The sequence below is a fragment of the Scardinius erythrophthalmus genome, assembly GCF_964197995.2.
Source record: "Scardinius erythrophthalmus genome assembly, chromosome: 5".
NCBI classification, from domain to species: Eukaryota; Metazoa; Chordata; class Actinopteri; order Cypriniformes; family Leuciscidae; genus Scardinius; species Scardinius erythrophthalmus.
In genome coordinates this window covers 25,749,563-25,773,986 of record NC_138225.1, presented here as the reverse complement: position 1 = coordinate 25,773,986, position 24,424 = coordinate 25,749,563, and the positions used below count along the sequence as shown (strand labels likewise).

The 24,424-nt window shown below is 45.9% G+C and overlaps 1 protein-coding gene across 1 annotated transcript in view; it reads left to right on the top strand.

Moving 5' to 3' along the window:
• ftr84 (finTRIM family, member 84) overlaps window positions 1–24,424 on the top strand; it is a 43,415-nt gene that overhangs the window by 10,760 nt on the left and 8,231 nt on the right. Inside the window, exons 2-3 of the mRNA XM_081365353.1 lie at window positions 19,206–19,775; window positions 21,217–21,312. Of these exons, the coding sequence (XP_081221479.1) occupies window positions 19,209–19,775; window positions 21,217–21,312 (663 nt within the window). The 5' untranslated portion in view covers window positions 19,206–19,208. The remainder of the gene's footprint in view (window positions 1–19,205; window positions 19,776–21,216; window positions 21,313–24,424) is intronic.

The window sequence follows — 24,424 nt, the reverse complement described above, 5'->3', positions numbered from 1 at the left end:
GTAATATAAAGGAAATAATAACAATAATGTTATATCAGATACAATATTGCTATATATAGGAAATGTCTTGTATTGAAGACCTCACAATGCAATCAACAGTAAATTACTATCAAAAATATCCATTGATAATGAGTTTGTATTGCATCACATATTATTCAAATCGATTTCATATAATGTAGCTCTTCAGTCCCACACATTTCCAGCATTTGATATAAACACATAACCAATAAAATATTGAACACACATGAAAAAGAAATAAAAACAGATCAAAGTTCATAACCATACCTGCAAGTTGGAAAATGCATTCATTAAAGTTAATCTTATGGCCTTTAATTTGTAATTCATGCTGTGTTATTGTTAAGGAAATAAATGAAAAATAATGAGCTGATGAAAGTACAAAATAACTAAAATACATTGTAATAAATGGAGATCGAGAAAGAGGATCTCCAGTATTTCCTCAAACATTTTCTCTAGTATAAATGGTTTATTAATTTATGTGTATATGAATAAATCTATTTCTTCAGCAGTGCAACAGTTTAAAATCAGAACTGGAAAAAAAGCTTGAATTATAAACAAACATAACATAATTTGCTTTATATGAACTACAGGAGCACCATCTACAGCATGCTAGAAGAACTGGTAGCATGTTACATCCAATGGCTGCAAAGACAATCTGAAGAGTAATGTATCCCGAAGGTCAGAATCATGAAAAACATAGATTCATAAGTTGCAGTATTATTTGTTGAAGCTATTGATAACCAAGCTGCAAGAAGTTTTAGAAATTTCTACCCACATACGTATTAACCTCACCGTGAATGAACTTTATCTGAAGACATCAATAAGTGTTTGTTCATACTAGTATAAATAAACAAAGCAGTGGAGCTTAAAGACCTGTTTCATATTGAAGACATTAATATTAGAATGCTCATTGAAATTAAATTTATCAATTTACTAACAGATCATGGTTACCAGTTGACCCCAAATTACCCTAATTATTTGTGACATGGATTCAACAAGGTACTGGAAACATTCTCTCAAGATTCTGGAAAACCTAAAAAACATTAGGTATGTAGCTGCAGCATATTCAAGAAGATGGATAGACTGGTAATAAAATGATGCACAATGGCTGCTATAGGCTGTGCCATAAAAACACTGCTGTCAGTTGGTATTAAGGGGATGTTAATTTGTGCAAGCTGCAAATAATGTGTGTCTTTTCTCTGAAGTGCAGGTCTGGCAGCTCATCCAGATGGTGGCTCAGCATCATTTACCATTCCCTCCCTTGACCTGCAAGGACACCATTGTGAATGCACAGGAAACACATTATTTTTAGCTTTAATGTGCAAGGCTTCCGTTATCATCCGTTTCCAGTCATTTTAACTGTACAAAAACATTATGTTATGCTGCGTGATGTTGCAAACTGGTATTTCTTATCATATTATTAGGGATCCAACCAGGCACAAAGTGCTGGAACCTATGTATTTGAAAGGATTTTTAGATTAACTAACTTTAAATGCATAGACAACAGGACATTTTGAGACTCGCACCAAGTTTAAAAAAATCCACCAACAGGGAGAGCTACAACTGAAAAACACTAACTCTGCAATAGTGTGATCATCCATGAAATTGGTATACATCCTCTTGATCTTCATCTCTTCTTTCCTTTAATATTACTCGGAATGATGTTTTATTAACAAGGTTCGGGAGGAGCACGTTCAGATAATTAACACAAGTGGAGAGCACTCAGCAATCAATGGTGAGAGGTATATATACTCAGCAATCTCACCTCATTCCATTGACAGTTTTGCAGCATCCCTCCACCACCCCTTCTCCACACTTCTAGTACTAAACACTTACATACGGGGGGAGGACTCTGGGTTTGGGCCGAACTCCGAGCTCGGAGCCCTCCCTCCGGACAGCACGACATATACGCATTAAACTTACCCAGTCAAATTATATGTAAGTGTGAACTCGTGAATACTTCAAAAAAACATGATTGTCAGCAGCCAATCAAACTTCAGCAGATAATACCATCAATTCTGAATGTCCTACCATTGCAAAAAGAGATATATTGTGTAACGAATATGTCTACTGTCTATTGGGTGCACCCAGATTAGACCATGAATAACTCATGTATTGCAATTTGATTTGAGTTTCTTTGTCATTACAATCTATTATTCAACTGATACTGTGAATACTGTTAAATAATTTCTTTCTTTTACTTTCTTTTACTTTATTCTCTTCAAAGAATCAATTTATTTTCAATACAGATTTATTTCCTCACAAAGCTAAGCTGTTTAACCCTCTGGGGACCACAAACGCGCCCGCGCGTTTTGCTCGTTTTTTTTTTTTTTAGCACAGAAAATAAACACTAAATGCTCTGTTAATTTTGATCTTTCATTTTCGTGTAATACATCAATCGATCCTGTTCAGTTTCTATTTTTTTTCTGTATACTCACAATAAAAATAAAGTGTTTTGCTTTTTGACAAATAAAGAAAAATTAACATGATGCGATTTCTGCCTTCTCTCTGTCAGTAAACTCCCATTTGAAACGCGTTCGAAAATGATCTATAACTCCGCGAAAATTCAGTCAAACAGGCAAACAGACCCACAGGCATAAAGCTTGAGATCTCATCTTTTAAATGAAGTCATTTATATAAAAAACAAATATTTATGCCTTCCGAGCCGAACCTACTGGCCTATAGATATTAGTATATTGTCAGTGCCTGTCAATCGACACAGGTGTTACATAAAAAGTGGCGAGCACAGCCAGGAGGTGTAATTAATAGCTTTATTTATACTTTACATCCAAAAAGAAAAAATCGTCAAAATTGACATTCAAATCAGTTTATTAGTGTGGCAAGTAAATTGACACTGAAAACATGGAAATAGTACTGAAGGAAAGTGTCAAAATTTGAAATGCTCTTCTAGTCAGTGGACCAATTAACACTCTTGAGGATGAAGAGGTCCTTGATCTTCTAAAGCATCATGGTTCCATCGGAAGAGTCCTTCCCATTAACGATCTGGAGTCCAAGTATCATGACCACACCGTTGTAGAGTACAACTTTGGATCAGCTATTGAATCAATAAGTCCCTTGCTACCCCTTAGCTACACAGATAAAGACGACCCAAGCTTAACTTACCAGATAAGAGCCCTGAGCAGTGTCTACTCTTGTGAGGAGAGTTCTGGTGCAACAACCTTTTAATTATCCACCCTGAAAACCATTGCTAAGCATAGTGGAAAATTCTTCGCCGCTTTGCTTCGAGAAGAACTCTCGTAGATCTCAAGCTCCTGAATTCCAGATGAGGTGGATGAAGATGAGCCTGCGTTTGATGAGCTCAATTCCATCAGAGAACAGAATGCTTCCAAGATGAATGTTCATAGTCCTGGTTCCATTCTTAATGAGCCAACACTTGATCAATATGATGTACCAAAGTCTGAAAAGCGCTTGTCAGGAATAATGAGTCATGTTCAACCCAATCCTGCTGATATGCAGAAAGTCATTGTGGAGCATGTAGTTAAAAGTGAAGTCGTGCAGCAATTCCATCCACCACTGTAGTTAAGCTCCGCCCTTTCTCAGGGAGAATTCCCCAGCCCAGTAATGAATCAGATTAGGACACTTGGCATTGTAATGTTGAATTACTCCTTGATGACCCTTCCGTGTCTGAATTACAAAGAGTAAGGAGAATTATGGAGAGTCTCTTACCTCCTCCCACTTATATTGTTCAGTCTTTGGGGCCTCGTGCTTCTCCTAGAGCTTACCTTAACATGCTTGATACAGCTTATGGTGCTATTGAAGATGGTGATGAGTTGTTCTCAAAACTTACTGCGTTCCCTTAGAACCAGAGAAGACAAGAGTGCACAGAAATAGTTGCACATGAGAAGCCACATCGGTGCTTCTAAGCAGAAACTGCAGCCATCACCTAGATCTGCTCAGGCTTATAGCCAAGATACTGCCATTTTAAGTAAATCCCCTCACAAGCCAAAGTCATTGTCCGAGACCGCTGAATTGAAGAAGCAAATTGCTGAGCTAAAGGAACAGTTAACTTCACTTACTCTCCCAAAGCCCAGAAAGACTATCAAACCCAAGCACAAGACATCACCCTCCCCTACCAATCCTGAGTTTGTTGCTAAACAACCACATTTCAGAAAAAACTCAGGCCCACACCACAAATCCCATATTCAGCGTCTGGTCGGATCCAAGTGTACAGCGTAAGTCAAAATCTCAGGAACAGAATGTCAGTGCTTACTTGACACAGGGTCACAGGTGACCACAGTTCCTTGGTCCTTTTACCAAGCTTGCTTGATTAGTCACCCCATTAAGCCCTTGAATCATCTACTTGAGATCAGCGGTGCAAATGGTCAGCCTGTTCCATATAAAGGATATGTTGATATGTTAAATCCAATTACTTTTCCAGAAGACATGGTGGGATCTGAGGTTGAAACTTCTACACTTGCATTAGTCGTTCCTGACTTCAAACCAGAGAAACAGTCTCCAGTCTTGATCTGGACCAACACTCTTGATTCCTTGTATGCTGAATGTTCTGACTTGAATAGCCTTGAACACCATTCTCCACGATATGGATATAGTGCTGTACTGAAAACTCTGGAATTACGGCATAAACAGAATGCCAATGGATGCCTTGGACTGGTGAGACTACAAAACAAGGAGCCCGTAGTCATTCCAGCGCAGCAGTCCATTGCTCTCTGTGGAAAAGTAAATGTGAATTGCTTACCCTCTAAAGAATGTGTTCTTCTGGAGCCCAAGTAAGTGAGGATAGGAGCAGGCTTCACTCAATGCATATATTATTAAACTTTAAGAGTGCTGGCCTGGATAATTAGAATGCATAAAGTAGGAGAGAGGCCGCACTATGCATAAATATACTTTTATTTGCACAGACGCGTTTTGGTGCGTGCCTTCTTCAGTGTCTGGAGCCCCCAACAAATTCCTCACTGCCTGGGGGTGTTCTTTTCCCAAGTGGTGTAGTTCGCAAAAGTTGACTGTCCACCAAATGCTGTGGTTGCTGAAGTGTATGCCATTGAAAGTATCATCCCTTGAGAATATAAAGTGATATCTGTACCTGCTGGTCCAAGCCGCTCCGAAGCAGCGATTACTTTTGACTTTGGGGACTCCCCATTGCCCCAAGAGTGGAGGGATAGGATCAGTAAGAAGCTCAGTGATATGTCTGATGTGTTCGCACAACATGACCTTGATTTCGGTCGAACATCCAAAGTCAAGCACCACATCAAGCTTTTTGACGAAACCCCTTTTAAGCAAAGGGCACGCCCTATCCATCCTCAGAACTTAGCTGCTGTCAGACGCCACCTGCAAGAGTTAAAAGAGTCAGGAGTAATCCGGGAATCTGAGCCCTTTTGCGTCCCCAATCATAGTCATACAAAAGAAGAATGGTGACGGAAGACTGTGTGGATTACAGAAAGCTAAGCAGAGTCTTTTTCTGCCTTAACGGGTTCTCAATGGTTCTCAGTTCTGGACTTGAAGTCTGGTTATTACCAGATAGAAATGGAGGAGTCTGACAAGTACAAAACTGCTTTCTCCTGTGTCTTAGGATTTTGGGAATTTAGCTGGATACTTCAAGGAATTACCAATGCACCAAGTACATTCCAACGATTAATGGAAGTCTATGGAGAATCTTCATCTCATGATTTGATTGTTTTCCCAAACTCCTGAGGAGCATGAGGAGTGACTCCTAAGAGTTTTGACAAGGCTGAGAGAATATGGGTTGAAATTGTCCCCAGAAAAATGCTACATCTTCCAAACTTAAGTCTACCTAGGCCACCTAATAGCGGAGACAGGAGTCCACATGGATCCTGAAAAGATCCGTGCTCTTAAGACCTAGCCAAAACCAAAGAATCTAAAAGAGCTAAGATCATTCCTGGGATTTTCGGGATACTATCGACGATTCAGTTGTGAGCCGACGGACAACGGCTTGTGACAAAGCATTCAACACCATTATGTCCAAACTTACCAGTGCTCCTGTGCTTGATTTTGCTGACCCGACCTTGCCTTACATCCTCCACACAGATGCAAGCACCACAGGTCTTGGCGCCGCGTTATATCAGCTGCAAGATGGAGAGAAAAAGGTCATTGCTTTCACCAGTAGAGGTCTTTCTAAAAGTGAGTCTTGATACCCAACCCATAAGTTGGAGTTTCTTGCTTTAAAGTGGGCAGTGACCAAGAAATTCTCTGACTACTTGTATGGCAATCACTTCACTGTCGTAACGGACAGTAATCCTCTCACTTACATCCTAACCACTGTGAAGCTTGATGCCATAAGTTATCGTTGGCTATCAGGATTAGCCACATTCTCTTTCGATCTGACGTATAGATCAGGAAAGCAAAACCAAGATGCCGATGGGTTATCAAGACGTCCCCATGGCGAGCCGATCAATGATATGGTATCACAAAAGGAACCGGATCGGATACAGCAATTCACTGCCAAGCATCTGGGTGGTGATAAAAGTGTAGTCATGGACAGTGCTGTTGTTCAAGCTGTGTTTAATAAGCACAGAGTTCAGCAAGAGTATGGAAACCCTGTTGCTCTGGTGGAGTCGCTGGCAATGGAGCAGGACGCTATTCCTCTTTGTTTTGCTCAAGACCTGACTGAAGATGAGTCTGCAGTACCCGGTTTAACTGGTATAGACCTGAAACGTGAACAAAATGAAGATGTTTTTCTGAACCAAGTCATCAGTCACTTGGAAGAAGGTCAAATGCCATGCCGGGTGGTGAGGTATGAATGTCCAGATATATCCTTGTTGCTGAGGGAGTGGAACCGCTTAGAACTGAAAGATGGAATTCTGTACAGACGAATGCAGTGGTATGATCAAACAACTTACCAGTTGGTGTTACCTGTAAAGTTCCGTGTTATGGTGCTGGAAAGCCTGTAAGATCAGATGGGTCACATGGGAGTAGATCGCACACTCAACCTTTTTATTGGGCAAAGATGAGTGCTGATGTTGAGAGGAAGATTAAGGCCTGTGTACTTCTGTGTTAAGCAGAAAGCTTTGCCAGAGAAATCTGTCCCCTTGGTAAACATCCAGGTTACACGGCCCCTCAAGTTGCTCTGTATACACATTCTTTTCATCGAACCAGACCGAAGTAATGTCCAGAATGTACTTGTCATGACAGATCTTTACACCAAGTAGGCAGCTGCCATACCCATCAACAACCAGAAAGCTAGTACTGTGGCTAGCTACCAAAGTGCCTTTGGGACGGATTCATTGTCCACTATGGTTTCCCGGAGAGGATACAAAGTGATCAAGGAGCTGACTTTGAATCTAAACTTATCAAAGAGCTTTGCGAGATGGCAAAAATTCACTAAGTACGGACAACTCCTTATCATCCTCGCGGTAATCCCACAGAGCGCTTTAATAGGATGCTTCTAAATATGTTGGGTACCTTGAAGGAGCAGGATAAGTCGCATTGGCACGACTTTGTGAAACCGCTGCCCACAATTGCACGAAAAATGAGACCACTGGATTCACGCCTATATAAGCTCATGTTTAGGAGGCGACCCAGACTGCCAGTGGATTTAGCCTTTGGGCTACCCCTAGAAAAACCTGAGTCGCATTCCAAATATGTCAAAAGTCTCAAAGCCAGACTTGAGGAGAGTTACCGAATTGCCACTCAAAACGCTTCAAAGTTTGCAATGAGGAATAAGGACAGATTCGACAAACGAGTGAAAGAGTCAATTCTTGAAGTGGGAGATAAAGTCCTTGTGAGGAATGTCCGAATCAGGGGAAAACATAAACTCGCAGACAAATGGGAGCCTACTATCCATATAGTGGCAGAACGGGTTGGAGATCTGCCAATTTATAAGGTTCGTCCACATGATAAGGATGTTCCAGTGCGAGTATTGCACAAGGATCTTTTATTACCATGTGGTTTCCTTGCTTCTCCGGAGGAAAGCATTCCAGATGCAGAAAACATCTACAAGCCTAAGACACGAAGTCAAAGAAAGGGAGAACTGATAAATGAGGAACAATCGGATTCAGAGGATGAAAATTAGCATATTCAATAGAATTCCGGCTGGAAAAACAAAGATTACCTATGCATATGACATCACAAAGTCAAAAGTGGCTGATGGGAAAGAAAAAGACTTACCTCAGAGATCCTATTTACCTCAGAAACTAGACCTACCTCATAAAACAGAAATACCTCAGACTGTAAACAGTCTAGCTAACATTCTTCCGCTGGATGAAAGTTTAGGCGAGGAGACAAATGTATGAACCCACAGATCCTGAAGTACAAGAACCTATGCCAACATGAAACGAAATTGAAGGAGAATACTTACCATCATCCGATCCAGCTGGTGATGAGGAGGAAAGGGATATGTCCACGGATGCTCAGGATCTGGAAGAAGAAACAGAAAGTTAATGCATATGCAAGATCAAGTGCAGATCATAACCTAAGACGATCAAACAGGGTCCCAAAACCACCAAAAAAAATTCCATTAACCAGAGATGGGTAATCCCCTTACCTCAGTAGTCCAAAACTTGTTCCAGTCCTTGAGTGAGGCAGTGGTTTATTCAATGAGTCTTGCTGACTTACCAAAAGCTGACTTAATACTGCCCAAGAGTTAACTGAAGGATCAAGTTCAGGACAAAACACGAAAAGACTTGCTTACCTTTAAGAGGGGAGGATATAACCCAGTATAATTTAAATGTATTATAAAAAGGAATAAATTAAAGGGTGTTAAAATAGTAAACTAACCAGAAATAATAATAAAAAAGTGTAAGAAATTCTAAAATCAAAGTGAAATGCATGTTAGTGTGATGATTGACATTGCAGTAATCATCCAATCACATTAAGTATAGGTTGAAGTCCCGCCCCACCACGCTAGTAGCGGGATGCGGGAAACCATTTTCTCTCTCCACGAGACTAATGATATAAGCAGCAGCATAACTTTGAGCAAGAGCTAAAAAGAGGAGTCAAAGAGGATAAAATACATCTATGTGTTTATTTCTTTGGATTTTGGTCAAGTTTTTTTTTTCCATGCTGGAACTCCGATTATTTCAATTAGAGGACGATGCGAGATGGCAAGTCAACCCACATGAGACGAACGCTGACTGAGGCGAAACAGTTCAATCTAACCCGGGAACCGGGTAGGAAAATTCTGATTACCTGCTAGTTTCACACAAACGGAGCCAAGTTTTCTTTATTTTTTTCCTTCGAGAGACCACTCAAAGGAATATCTTTGTGGAGACGGAGCTATTTTTTTACTGTTCTTTATTTTTTTTGTATCACACAGAGTTTTCTAGAACTGTGAGTCGAATAATTTTCCTGGTAAATCTATCGAACTGAAATATTTTGAACCGAGTCACTTGAACTGAATCTTTCTGAACTGAGTATACTGAATCAAACTTCAAAACCTTCTAAACTATATTTATTTTCAATATAGATTTATTTCCTCACAAAGCTAAGCTGTTTAATTTATGCCTTCCGAGCCGAACCTACTGGCCTTTTATTATTAGTATATTCTCAGTGCCTGTCAATCATCACAGGTGTTACAGTTGCTGAGTATGTGCAGGTGATGAGCAGGAGGAATGCTGGGAATTGTCGTTTTGAGAGTGCAGCAGTGAGGGAGGACCGGTGATAGAAACCCCTCCAGAGGGGATTCCAGACATTCCAAAACACTAAAGTTCCTTGGGGAAGTGGAAGGAGAAAGAAGCCAAGGTGGAGAGGGAGGCAGGCAGGAGGAGCCCCAACAGACGGTTCAGAATGCAGGGCGGAGCTGAAGAGTTTGAACACATGAGAGTTTGAGGAATGCCGGCTAAACTTCTGACATCTGGAGGGCTGGCTGAGAGACAGGCGTCTGGAGGGCCAGCTGGGTGTCTGGAGTGGCAACCACGGCAGACTTGATGAAACACAGAGAACAGAACTCGAGATCGGCCTCCATGGCCGTGAAGGGGGAGCTATGATCGGCCTCCATGGCCGTGACAAATAAGCTATGATCGTGACAAATAAGCTATGATTGGCCTCCGTGGCCGTGACAAGTAAGCTATGATCTTTCTCCATTGCCGTGACGGGGGAGCTATGATCGGCCTCCGTGGCCGTGACAAGTAAGCTATGATCTTCCTCCATTGACGGGGGAGCTATGATCGGCCTCCCTGGCCGTGACGGGGGAGCTATGATCGGCCTCCATGGCTGTGACAAGTAAGCTATGATTGGCCTCCGTGGCCGTGACAGGTAAGCTATGATCGACTTGGGTATGATAACCCTTAAGCTGGATCCTGGGCAGAAAGGGACTCAGGACTCTTGAGCTTACGTGAGGAGTGATGGTGCATGACTTGAAAGGAGTTCCGAGACAGGTGGTGTTTCAGTGGTAATGACCGCTGTCACCTGGAGGACTGGAGTGGACTGGGGTGGTTGTGACTGAGATGCAATGGTGTCTTCAACTGCCTCACACACAGTGAAAAAGGATCGACTTAGCTACAGTACATATTCAATATATTGCTACAAGGAAAACATGTTAGCTGCTGCTGGTATTTGTCGAAGATGGTCGTCCAATCCACTCCAGAAGACTGACATCAGGGTAGTATTCTCTAGGGTACTGTAAGGGATGTTATGGCTCTACTGTGAGAACCTCTAGCGGGTGGACATCTTGGGAAAGGGAGAGGAGCAGGTCAGCAGGGTGAACTGGATACAATGGTTCTTGAATGGAGCGAAGCTTGTTAGATTCATTCTGTGTGGGTCTAGTCTTCTGTCAGGAGAGAGAAGTGGATGAATAACAACACAAAGCTTTATTAAACAGTGTCCAAACAGGTGAGTATAGACAACAAACAATGAGCAGTGCAAGTATAATGCTTCAGTTCTTAGGGTTGCAGGTGATGATAGAGGATGTAACTTCAGTTGGTAAGTAAGTCACTGGTCAAGTGAGTAGACAGTGAGGGAGGACCAGTGCACTTGTGACACTAGTCAGGCAATACCATACGAACAAGAATGCTGTACGAAGAATGATAAACAAGAAGTTAATATTAGGCGCCTTACATTTTTAGACTCAGATTATTGTCTGTTTTTGCTCTCTTTTGCCCATGCAAAATGTTGGTTCCAAACAAATCCACAGTAGAGCCATTTCATAGAGCCCCCCTATATATTTGGCTCCAAATTGCAAAGGCCCAGGGATTAAAGTGAAAAAAATTCTTCTGACTGAAATTTTTTTTAGGCCAAGTCATATTCCTTTAACTTTTTAAATAGTCGAGACCAATAGCGTTTTAAGGGGAGATGTTTTAAACCGCTTTAATATTGCCAGTAGGCGTATTTTAAAAGCTATTTGAATCTATGAAAACCAGGCAGGGAGCATACTAATATAATTATAATTTGCCTATATATATTATATATATATATATATATATAATATAGGCAAATTATAACACGTTTACACAAAATTTGTTAACACACAAGTAAGTTACTTTTCCCCTCTACTTAACATAAATTGTAAGAATATGACTAATAGTAAAGACTAGTACTAATAAATAAACATTAGGCCTATGCTAAAGCTATTAAATAGCAGTCCCAAACTAGTTTTTGTTAATACAATGTTGGTATGAGCCACTACAGTCATTTAAAGATATAAAAAACAACACAAAGAAAAATAGTGGCATTTTGGGGTTAATATGGAAACGACAGTTACCATGGTGAATACACAATATTAACAATAACTGTTAATGAAACATGGAAACTGCTCCTGGTGAATAGAATGAGAATCATACCTGCATTACTTTTATTTCATGTAATTTACAACATAACGGCGTTGCATGCTCGTAGCTTCTTTTGCACTTGATCAGTGAGGCGATACACCGGCACATTTGCGTGTGCAATTGAGTGTGCGCTACGAGAACAGGATAACGGCTGACAGGACAAGAAAGTCCGTTTTTCTGAGGTGAAAAACTTTATTTCAGCGTAAACTTATGTCACTGCCTGCCTGGTAGTTCCTATTGTGCTGGGTTTTCTGAAGTAGTCATGATTCGCCTCTCATAACATAACATGCTCTAAACACGCACGCAGAGTAGAGGAGCAGGGGCGGGGGCGCGGGGAGCAAGGATCACAGCGCAAATTTGAACTATATCGATGCGATATGGTCTAATTCCATATCGCATTTAAAAAATATATCGATATATTTTTTATATCGATACATATTGCCCAGCCCTACCTGCATTATAAGTGTGTCACTGAAATATAGTTCCCTTACGAGAACGTTCTCTCGTACTGCGTTGCAAATGCTGTGGGAAAACTCCTTTTCTCGAGAATATTGAATTATTTTAAAACGCATTGCTGCAGCACATGCGAGAGCTAGAAGCTCGCGTAAGCGTGCTGATTGGCTTGTGCAAAGCAACTGCACGAACCAATGGCGGATCAGCAGAGGAGCGCGAACCAATCAGGGCGCTGCCAGAGTCAAGCGCGCGAAACTGCATGTGACAGGAGAGTATAAATATTCAGAGAATACGCCATTTGACAGATTTTATATCCTTCAGCTTTCGACTCACCTCGTGCTGATCCTCTCCGGAAAGAAGCCGCTCGTCGTCGAACAGCCTTCCAGCGGAACTGCTTCGCATCTCGGCGTCTGCCAGCTGAGCGTTTCCCTGTTGCATCCGACGAGTATCCTTTTGCAAACTCAAAAGAGCATTCTAAAAGAGCAAATCGCTGTTTTCACAGCGCACGGCGTTGTTACAAATGCCGCTCACCGTGTGTGATTCATGCGGGGTCTCCCTGCATGCGTCTGACACACACATCCAGTGTGTTGCCTGCCTCGGTCCTGAGCACTCCGCGCCAGATTTTCCGCCGCCTCGCTGAGTGTTCCCGCCCACCTTCCATCTTCGGCGCCCCGTGAGCCCCGTAGGAAGAAGCGGCGCGACCAGAGGCTTCCTGAACGCGCTCATCTCGACGAATGCACGCCGGGTCTCTCCCCGCGTGCTTCGCCCGCGCCTTCATCTCCAGTCCTGTTCTCCCAGAGCGACCAACTCCCCTCTTCTGAAGCGGCGGGTCTCGTCTCTTTTGGGTTATCAGCAGAAGAACTGGACGACGCTGTTTCTATGGCGGCATCTGAGAGTGAGGATTGGTCGGGCTCCGCGGACCCCGCCCCTCCCTCTCAGCTGGATCCTACTGACACTCGAGCGAGCATCGACGCCGAACTCTTCCGTGTCATGTCTCGCGCTGTCGAGGAACTGGGACTCGACTGGCTTTCCCCAGCTGAGCCTGCCAAAAGCCGCCTCGATGAATGGTACCTGCCGGGGCGCCAACAGGCCCCTCGTCAGCGTGCCGCCCCCTTTATGCCTGAGGTCCATGATGAGCTCACGAAAAGCTGGCGCGCGCCCTTTTCAGCGCGAACGCGCTCTTCAGCCTCTTCAACGCTCTCCACTGTCGACGGCGCTGAAGAGAAGGGGTATGTTTCTCTCCCTCCACTGGAGGAAGCGGTCGCCGCACACCTATGCCCTCCCACTGCAGGGAGTTGGAGGGCTAAGACCGTGCACCCCTCTAAGCCGTGCAGGACTACTTCGGCTCTCGCCAGCCGCGCTTATGCTGCCGCCGGTCAAGCCTCCTCTGCACTCCACGCTATGGCGACCCTGCAGGTGTTTCAAGCTAAGCTCCTCCGCACTATGGACGAGTCAGGCCCGGACCCAGACACTTTCAAAGACCTCAGGAGTGCTACAGATTTGGCGCTGCGGGCCACTAAGACCACTGCTCAAGCACTGGGCCGCAACATGGCTAGCCTGGTTGTCTTAGAGCGCCATCTATGGCTCAACTTAACGGAGATCAGGGACGCTGACAAAACCGCCTTCCTCGAAGGCGGGGAAAACCCCTTCGGCCCATCTGTTAACGGCTTCGCTGATCGCTTCACGGAGGCTCAAAAAGCTTCAAGTGCTATGAGGCACTTCCTGCCCAAGCGCTCTAGCTCGGTCCAACGGCACCCCAAGAGCACGCCGCGACCAGAAAAGCCCGCGTCCCAGGTTCCCCAGCCCCTCCCAGCGGCTGAAACCACCCGACGCCTGAAGCCTGCAAAACGGTTCCCGTTTCCCAAGCGCCAGGGCCCTCGACCGAAGCTCACGCTCGATCATGAGCCCAAGAAGCCGTCCTAACCGGCAGGAAAAGGGGTCTATGTCCCGCCGCGGCCGGACCAGCCCCGAAGATCGCTCGAGTGCTACTCACAGCTCCCTCTTCAGTTCAGGCGGCTGGAGCAGTTGTGTATGCAGAAAATGGGCCCGTCACATGTTACGCACCCCTGCACCCAAACGCTGTTTTAACAGCGACCCACACAGAGCACAAAACGAGCAAAATTTCTCCCCTGACCTCATATCAGTCCGAGCCCCCGTCTCTGGGCGTTCCAGATATGATGAGGCCTCTGGCTCTTCGGGCTCTAGCCTGGCAGGCTATCCCAGGAGTTTCAGAATGGGTGATAAACATCATAAAGCACGGCTACTCGCTGCAGTTTGCACGCAGACCCCCGCGCTTTCGCGCTGTGGTTCAAACCTCGGTCAAGAGCACACTATGTCATGTCCTCCGCACCGAAGTGTTAAGTCTGCTAGCAAAAGGGGCTATCGAGAGGGTCCCTCCTTCTCTAAGCGAGTCAGGCTTTTACAGCCGTTACTTTCTCGTTCCGAAGAAAGACGGCGGCCTGAGGCCCATTTTAGATCTCAGACATCTGAACAAGGCTCTCATGTCACGGCCGTTCAGAATGCTCACGACCAGACATATACTGGCGCAAATTCGCCCAGGCGACTGGTTCTTCTCAGTAGATCTGAAAGACGCTTACTTTCACATTCAAGTGAAACCCCACCACAGGCCATTCTTGAGATTCACCTTCGAGGGGCAGACATACCAGTACACGGTTCTACCGTTTGGACTGGCACTGGCACCTCGTACATTCACGAAGTGCATGGATGCAGCTCTCTCCCCCCTGAGACAGCAGGGAATGCGCATTCTAAACTACCTCGACGACTGGCTCATCCTGACTCAGTCAGAGGCGGAGTCACATACTCACAAAGCCTGGCTCCTCAGCCATCTGGAATGCCTGGGGCTCAGGGTGAATTTTTCCAAGAGTATTCTGTTACCCAGCCAACGTATCACGTTCCTGGGAACAGTATTCGACTCCGTTCTTATGAGAGCATGGCCCGCCCCGGCCCGTGCTCTATCGATTCAGCGGCTCGCCGCATCGTTCACAGAGGGCTCTCATGCACCCCTCAGAACGTTTCAGAGGATCCTTGGCCTGATGGCCTCAGCATCATCAGTACTCCAACTAGGCCTACTGCGCATGCGTCCTCTTCAGCTATGGCTAGCACCTCAGGTGCCACCCCACGCCTGGCACTCAGGCCGATTGATTATCAAGGTGGATCAGCGCTGTGTTCAAGCCCTGGCCCCTTGGAAGAACGCCAATATCTTACATAAATCGCCAGGGCGGCCTCAGGTCCCGCAACCTGCTTGCCATAGCCACCCGGCTACTGTTATGGGCTCACACCAATCTGCGCTCGCTCAGGGCAGCTCACTTGCCGGGCATGTTGAACAGGGGAGCAGACATGCTCTCTCGGGGCAGGGTTCCCCCAGAGGAATGGTCTCTCCACCCTCAGACGGTTCTCCTGCTTTGGGAGGTCTTCGGGAAGGCAGAAGTAGATCTCTTTGCCTCAGAAGACAATTGTCACTGCCCAATCTTCTTTTCAAAGAGCAGGGATGCGTTGGCCCACGACTGGCCCAACCACCCCCTCTATGCGTTTCCTCCGGTCTCGATGCTCCCTCAGGTCATCGAACGGATCAGGGACACGAAATGCGCAGTTCTCCTGATAGCTCCCCTCTGGCGAACCCAATCTTGGTTCCCGGAGTTGATACAGCTGTCTGTGACAGACCCTTGGCCAATCCCATTGAGGCGCGACCTCCTGGCTCAGGCCAACAGGACCATCTGGCATCCCCGTCCCGATTTGTGGGCCCTACACGTTTGGCCACTCAACGGGTACCCCAGGACCTCCCAGAGGGCGTCCTGAATACTATCAAGGAGGCTAGAGCTCCGTCTACCAGACGCCTCTACCACCATAAATGGTCAGTGTTTTCCAGCTGGTGTTTAGCTCGAAACCTCGACCCACACACTTGTGAAATACCAAGACTGCTATCTTTTCTCCAAGAGATGTTGGATGCGGGTCGTTCCCCCTCCACTCTCAAGGTGTATGTAGCAGCCATTGCTGCACATCACATATTGGAAGCCGGAGCCTCCTTAGGAAAATGCGACCTTATAGTTCGCTTCCTTAAGGGCGCCAGAAGGCTTAACCCACCTCGGCCACCATCTGTCCCAGCCTGGGACCTTTCTCTGGTTCTACGGGCTCTTAAGGGACCTCCCTTTGAACCACTTCAGTCAGCCGACCTAAAACCTCTCTCCCTGAAAACCGCCCTGCTTTTGGCACTGGCGTCAGTCAAGAGAGTAGGTGACTTACAGGCGCTCTCTACTAGCGCTTCCTGTCTGGAGTTCGGCCCCAATGACTCTAAGGTCATCCTTAGGCCAAGACATGGATATATTCCTAAGGTGCTCTCAACTCCGTTCAGAGCCCAGGTTATTTCTCTGTCAGCTCTTCCCGCTTCAGAAGAGTTCAGTGATGCTCTCACACTCTGCCCCGTCAGAGCTTTGAGAATTTATTTGGAGCGTTCAGCCTCTTTCAGACAGTCTGAACAGCTTTTTGTTTGTTTCGGGGGCCGAACCAAAGGTCTTCCCGTCACGAAGCTCACGCTGTCTAGATGGATAGTGGATGCCATTGCTCTGGCTTACACCTCACTGGGCCTTACATGTCCCATAGGTGTTAGAGCTCACTCCACGAGAGGCGTCGCCTCCTCGTGGGCCTGGTCGAGTGGTGTTCCTATCGAGGACATTTGTGCGGCGGCCGGATGGTCAGTTCCGTCCACATTTGTGAGATTTTACAACCTAGAGGTTCCTGCTCTGCAGGCACGAGTTCTCTCTATCTAAGCTCTGGCTCTGCGGACCCAGGCTAGTTTTGACGTTCCTTCTGGCACATTTGTGCGATGACCAGCTAGTCCGTTTCGTCCACATTTGTGAGACATTACAACCCAGAAGTCCCTGCTCCGCAGGTACGAATCCTCTCTATCTAGGCCCTGGCTCTATGGACCCAGACTAGTTATTGAAGTTCCTATACAGGATATTTATGCGGCAGCCGGCTGGTCCGTTCCGTCCGCATCTGTAAAACTTTATAACTTAAAGTACCTGCCTTGCAGGCATGAGTTATCTCTATCTAACGCTGGCTCTGTGGACCCAGACTAGTTTTTGACTCAGACACTGGTTGTCATTCTGAGTTGTGGGACTCTTAAGACTGGCCTTGGCCCAGCTCTTATCTGTTTGGATATCTAAGGGCCCGAAGATTCGGTCTCTTTATCCTAGGCTATTCTGTACTTCCTGGAGCTCCCGGTGAGTCAGATTGGCCAAAGATTGACAAGCACGGCGTTTTAAATAGTGTTCCCACAGCGTTTGCAACGCAGTACGAGAGAACGTTCTCGTAAGGGAACGTACTTGGTTACTTACGTAACCTCGGTTCCCTTAGAGATAAGGGAACGAGTACTGCGTTGCCTTGCCGTGCTATTGTCTCTTATGGCAGGTGTCTTTTCGCTTCAGTCGATTTAAACCTGTCAAATGGCGGACTCTCTGTATATTTATACTCTCCTGTCACGTGCAGTTTCGCGCGCTTGACTCAGGCAGAGTGCCAAGCGCCCTGATTGGTTCGCGCTCCTCTGCTGATCCGCCATTGGTTCGTGCAGTTGCTTTGCACAAGCCAATCAGCACGCTTACGCGAGCTTCTAGCTCTCGCATGTGCTGCAGCAATGCGTTTTAAAATAAAGGCTTCAATATTCTCGAGAAAAGGAGTTTTCCCACAGCGTTTGCAACGCAGTACTCGTTCCCTTATCTCTAAGGGAACCGAGGTTACGTAAGTAACCAAGTACGTTCTACCTCAGCGCTCAGCTGTAGCCTGACATGCACTTTCCGTGAGCGGTAATTGAAAACCCGGAGTGGATCATGAGCGAAGTGATTACAGAATGCTTAGAGTGGAGAGAGGAACGTGCTTTTGCTCCACTCCAGGCTTTGATCACATCCCCCTCAGCAGGGTGAATACACCTCGTCTTTCCTTAATTTAAGACCTATTCAAACTAAAATTAAGATATTTATTACACTATTTGAGAAATGAAAGCCTATTTACGGCCTTAAAATTATGAAAAGTGAATTTAAGACTTTAAGGACAGACTGGAACCCTGCAATTGACGGAAATCCGTCATAGACTCGCTGCAATTAACGGAAATCCGTCGTAGCGACGGAGAACTTTAATCCCTGAAAGGCCACTTCTGGTTAAGAGCAGAGAAATATGTACACCCATCTAACCCTATACTGAATTTCCCTTCATGACACCAGACAGTTTGACCTTGAAATTCTTCCTCTATCAGATCCAGCATGTTTGTGTGTTTGTGCTCTACCTGCATGACACTAGGCTGAGTGTGTACAGTACACACTGTGCTGCCATGTCACATAGTTTACTCACAGAATACAAGCACTGACTAGACAAATTTATTCTAACCACTTTCCATATTGACAGACAAAACAGTTTCACATTTCGCTGCAGTGCATGTACAGAGAGAGAGAACATTTGCTGGTTTTGAGTTTTATTTGTTAGAATTTGCACTATTAGAAACTTAAAGTGACAGTTCGCTGAAAAATGAAACTTCTGTTCTCATGTCGTTCCAATTTTGTTTGACTTGTTCTTTCTTCTGTGGAACATAAAAGAAGGTATTTCGGGCAAATATTCATTTTTTCCTTCCCCATATAATGAAAGTTAATAGGATCCTGTGTTGTTTTGGACCCTCTTGACTTTCATTGTTTGAACAAAAACATTTCTTTAAAATATTTTCTTTGATATGCCGCAGAAGAAACAAAATCGTACAGGTTTGGAACAACATGAGTGAGAGTAAATGGTAACAGTATTAATTTCTGGGTGAGCTATCAGTTTAATTCTTTCTTTAACATTTGCTCTAATTGTGTTTTAAGTGACTTCCTGAAACAGGATACCTGTACATGTGCCTCATAAACCCTCATCTCTAAGCTCATACTGTGTTTGTAGTTCAGCATCTCCACCCTTGGTGCTAATCTATAAATACAGGTGTGTTCCTGCTTCAGTTGCTCTTTCAATTCACCTGTCTTTCTCACGTCTTCCCTTTAGAAAATGGCAGAATCTGACTACCTGGACTACACCTGTCCACTCTGCACAGACACCCAGCGAGACCCCGTCACCATCCCGTGTGGAGACACCTTCTGCTTGGAGTGCATTAAGATCTACTGGGACCATTCTGACCACCTCGGCGTGTATAGTTGTCCGCAGTGCCAGGCGACCTTCACTCCTCGGCCCATACTCAGACGTAACGTACCCCACGTAGGCAACCCGGAGCCTAGGCCGCCCCCACGTGAGCTAACCCCGTTTCCGTACTTCAAGCGTGACGCGCTGTGTGATTTCTGTACCGGTCGGCGGAGCAAAGCGGTGAAGTCGTGTCTGATGTGTCTGGCCTATTACTGCGAGACGCACATCAAGCCTCACTATGAATCAGCCACGTTTAAACGACATAAACTGGTGGACGAGACAGGACACCTAGATCGGAAGATCTGCCCGCAGCATGAAAAAGGCTTAGAACTTTTCTGCCGCTCAGACCAGATGTGCATCTGTGTGCTGTGTACAGTAAGAGAACATCGCAGCCACAACATAGTCAGTGCAGATGATGAACGCACAGAGAAACAGGTGAGACATCATGAGGAGATTATAATTGTTGAGAGTAAACCAGGATAAGTTGTCACAGAGGCCATATCTGAAGCCACCTTTCCACTGCACACGACAAACGACAGCCGTCGGACCGGAAGTCATTCATTTCCAATGGAGAGTCGTACGGGAGCTGCAGGGAGATCCGATCATATGCGTATGCGGAAAATTCGGATCCGATTTGAGTTTTGGATCTGAACTTCTGCGAATAGACCGTATGCGACCGGCCGACTAGATGTGATGTATTCCAATATGTATTCTACATAGCTTACATGAAATCAAATCAGTGTGTGCAAGTTGAGAATTTTTAATACTTGATAAAATTTAATACTTGATTTAATAAAAAAACTTGATCCGAAACACTTAATACTTTTAAAAAATGCATGGTTATTCATAAATAATTAAAAAACGATGAATTAATATATATATATTATTGTTTTTAATGTTGTATTAATTTTTTCCTCCAAAATTATAGGTGGTAATTTTTCATTCATTCATTCATTCAACTATGCCGTGTACGATCGTAATGAAAGTTTCGTACGAATGACACTAGGGGGCGAAATGCGACAATCTTATGTAAATCGCGTGCAGTGGAAAGGCGGCTTTTTAAAAAGTCAAATTACACAAATATGTAGCCTATTTTCTCTATCAGTAGTTATATAGTTGGTTTCAAACATAGTTAACAAAGTATTTTATTAAATTAAATAATCTTTGTGATTTTGTGAATTTCAGGATCATAATTTAGTCAACTTTACATTGAAGAAAGATTTTAACTGAAAGGTTGAACTATGATCTCAGGATAAGGATATTTTTCATAATAGTCAAAGTCCTTTTTCATAAAAGTCTGGGAAAGTTGTCACAGCTGGTTTTAACCCGTTTATACATTCATATATTTTTTAAAATAATTCATATTCAAAACGGTGGTTTGGTATTTTTGTGTTTCATAATTAATGTAATGAATTGTTTCCCGGCAATAACAGTGGAAATGTAAAATAGCTTTTTGAAGATTTCATAAATCTTTAAGGTATCTGCCTTGACTTTGAAAAATTAACCTATCCAGAGAAATTTTCTAAAGTTAAAAAGTCAACTGACAACTAGCCTTACTCTATGCCTCATTCTCTGTGGACTTTCACAGGTTATGATGCTCTCATCAAAATTGTGTATTGTAAGAATATTTGGGTATGTGACTTGAACAATGTAAAAGTCACTTTTGATCAATTTAATGCATCCTCAATGATTTTTTTTTTTTTTTTTTTTTTATGTAGACCTAAAGTAGCTAATTGTTAGGACTATTGTAATGTTATAACACTATTGTATTATTTATCTTCCTGGTTAAATATTTTGTCTAGCAAACATCTGCTGTATTGAAGACTGTAATCTCAGATCTCTATTTTCTGCATACATTTTTTGTGTGTGATTATAGAAAGTCTTGGTTGTGACTCAGACAGAGGTTCAGCACATTATCCAGGATCGAATGAAAGAACTTCAAGAACTCAGACACAACGTGGATGTTCTTAAGGTTAGTCCAATCCGGAGAGTCCTAAAGAAGCTTCTGGGTGAAATACGAAAGCATTAGACAAGTTCCGTCGTTACAAACAAAGTTCAACGATTTGGCGTTTCAACAAACATATGCAAACAGCGTCACAGACTTGCGTGGTTGAGTTAGAACTACAGCTCTCGAGTTGTGATTAGAATAGCATAGTTTCTTGTTAAAATGTGGAAACCGACGTGCTCTTGGGCACAATAAGCAAACTAACATTCAGTAGCCTACATTCTATATATTTCATTCTAATTGAGTACGCATGCATAAAATGCGCAAAGGAACTCCAGGGTATTTATGACGTATGATTGAGGAACCCGCCATGAATCAAACATCAAATAACGAAAAATGACATGGAACAAAAAAACTGTAAATAAGGTGCCATGTTCGTTACAGCAGCATCTCGGAGATGTCGAAATAATTAGCAGAAGTTATTACTTTTCCACCTCTGGTGACGTCATTAACAAAAGTCATATTTAGTGGTGCAGGTATTGTCACGTAACGGATGAATATGAGACGAGGATTCAAATGCAGAGGAATTTATTGATGACATGCAGACAGGGTAACAAACTCAAAAAAACACAAAGCTCCAGGAAACGCAACAAGGACAACGAACCAGCACAAGACTACAAACACAAGGAGACTAAATAGAGGGACAAACAAAGGAGGGAAACGAGAAAGACAGGTGGGACAAATTAACCAATAATTAGATAACAAGATGGGAGGGGCTAGACAATAGACAGGAGAGCACATGGCACAAAACAACAAACACCCATGTGCAGCACAAGACAGGACAGACATGTGACATTACCCCCTCCTTAAGGAGCGGCTACCAGACGCTCCACTAGGGACGGGATGGACAGACCAGGGAGGGATGGGAGGGACGGACAGACCAGGGTGGAACAGGAAGGACAGACCAGGGTGGGGCTGGGGAAATGGACAGTTCGGGAGGCCAGGGCGGAAATATCAGTCCATCTGGCGGCCAGGGCGGAGACTTTCCCTCGGGCGGCCAGGGCGGAGACGACCCTTCAAGCGGCCACGGCGGAGACTCTCCCTCGGGTGGCCAGGGCGGAGTAGATCGTGCAGGCAGCCAGGGCTGAGACGACCCGTCGGGCGGCCATGGCGGAGACGACCCCTCAGGCGGCCACGGCGGAGACGACCCCTCAGGCGGCCACGGCGGAGACGACCCCTCAGGCGGCCACGGCGGAGACGACCCCTCAGGCGGCCACGGCGGAGACGACCCCTCAGGCGGCCACGGCGGAGACGACCTTTCGGGTGGCCACGGCGGAGACGACCCCTCGGGCGGAACAGACACCACCGGCTCAGGAACAGACACCAACGGCTCAGGAACAGGAACAAACACCACCGGCTCAGGAACAGGAACAGACACCACCGGCTCAGGAACTGGAACAGACACCACCGGCTCAGGAACTGGAACAGACACCACCGGCTCAGGAACTGGAACAGACACCACCGGCTCAGGAACTGGAACAGACACCACCGGCTCAGGAACTGGAACAGACACCACCGGCTCAGGAACTGGAACAGACACCACCGGCTCAGGCACTGGAACTGGCACCAACGGCTCAGGCACTGGAACTGGCACCAACGGCTCAGGCACTGGAACTGGCACCAACGGCTCAGGCACTGGAACTGGCACCACCGACTCAGGCACTGGAACTGGCACCACCGACTCAGGCACTGGAACTGGCACCACCGACTCAGGCACTGGAACTGGCACCACCGACTCAGGCACTGGAACTGGCACCACCGACTCAGGCACTGGAACTGGCACCACCGACTCAGGCACTGGAACTGGCACCACCGACTCAGGCACTGGAACTGGCACCACCGGAACAAACACCACCGGCTCAGGCACTGGAACAGACACCACCGACTCAGGCACTGGAACAGACACCACCGGCTCAGGCACTGGAACAGACACCACCGGCTCAGGCACTGGAACAGACACCACCGACTCAGGCACTGGAACAGACACCACCGACTCAGGCACTGGAACAGACACCACCGACTCAGGCACTGGAACAGACACCACCGACTCAGGCACTGGAACAGACACCACCGACTCAGGCACTGGAACAGACACCACCGACTCAGGCACTGGAACAGACACCACCGACTCAGGCACTGGAACAGACACCACCGACTCAGGCACTGGAACAGACACCACCGACTCAGGAACTGGAACAGACACCACCGACTCAGGAACTGGAACAGACACCACCGACTCAGGAACTGGAACAGACACCACCGACTCAGGAACTGGAACAGACACCACCGACTCAGGAACTGGAACAGACACCACCGGAACTGGCACTGGAACTGGCACCACCAGAACTGGCACCACCGGCTCAGGCACTGGAACTGGCACCACCGGCTCAGGTACTGGAACTGGCATCACCGGAACTGGCACTGGAACTGGCACCACCGGCTCAGGCACTGGAACTGGCACCACCGGAACTGGAACCACCGGCTCAGGCACTGGAACAGACACCTCAGGAACAGACACCACCGGTTCAGGCTCAGGAACAGACACCACTGGTTCAGGAACAGATACCACCGGCCCAGGAACAGACACCACCGGCTCAGGAACAGGAACTGGCACCACCGGCTCGGGCTCAGGAACTGGCACCACCGGTTCGGGCACTGGAACTGGCACCACCGGCTCAGGCACTGGAACAGACACCTCAGGCTCAGGAACAGACACCACTGGTTCAGGAACAGATACCACCAGCCCAGGAACAGACACCACCGGCTCAGGCTCAGGAACAGACCCAGGCTCAACTGCGGCCATCTTGTCAGGGGACAAAGGCTCGGCAAACGTGACGTGTACACTCTCGGCGGCGGCCATCTTGTCCGAAGACCCAGGCTCGGCAGGCGTGAGGTGAACAGGCTCGGCGGCGGCCATCTTGTCAGGGGACACAGGCTCGGCGAATGTGACGTGTACACTCTCGGCGGCGGCCATCTTGTCCGAAGACCCAGGCTCGGCAGGCGTGACGTGAACAGGCTCGGCGGCGGCCATCTTGTCTGAAGACACAGGCTCGGCAGGCATGACGTGAACAGTCTCTGG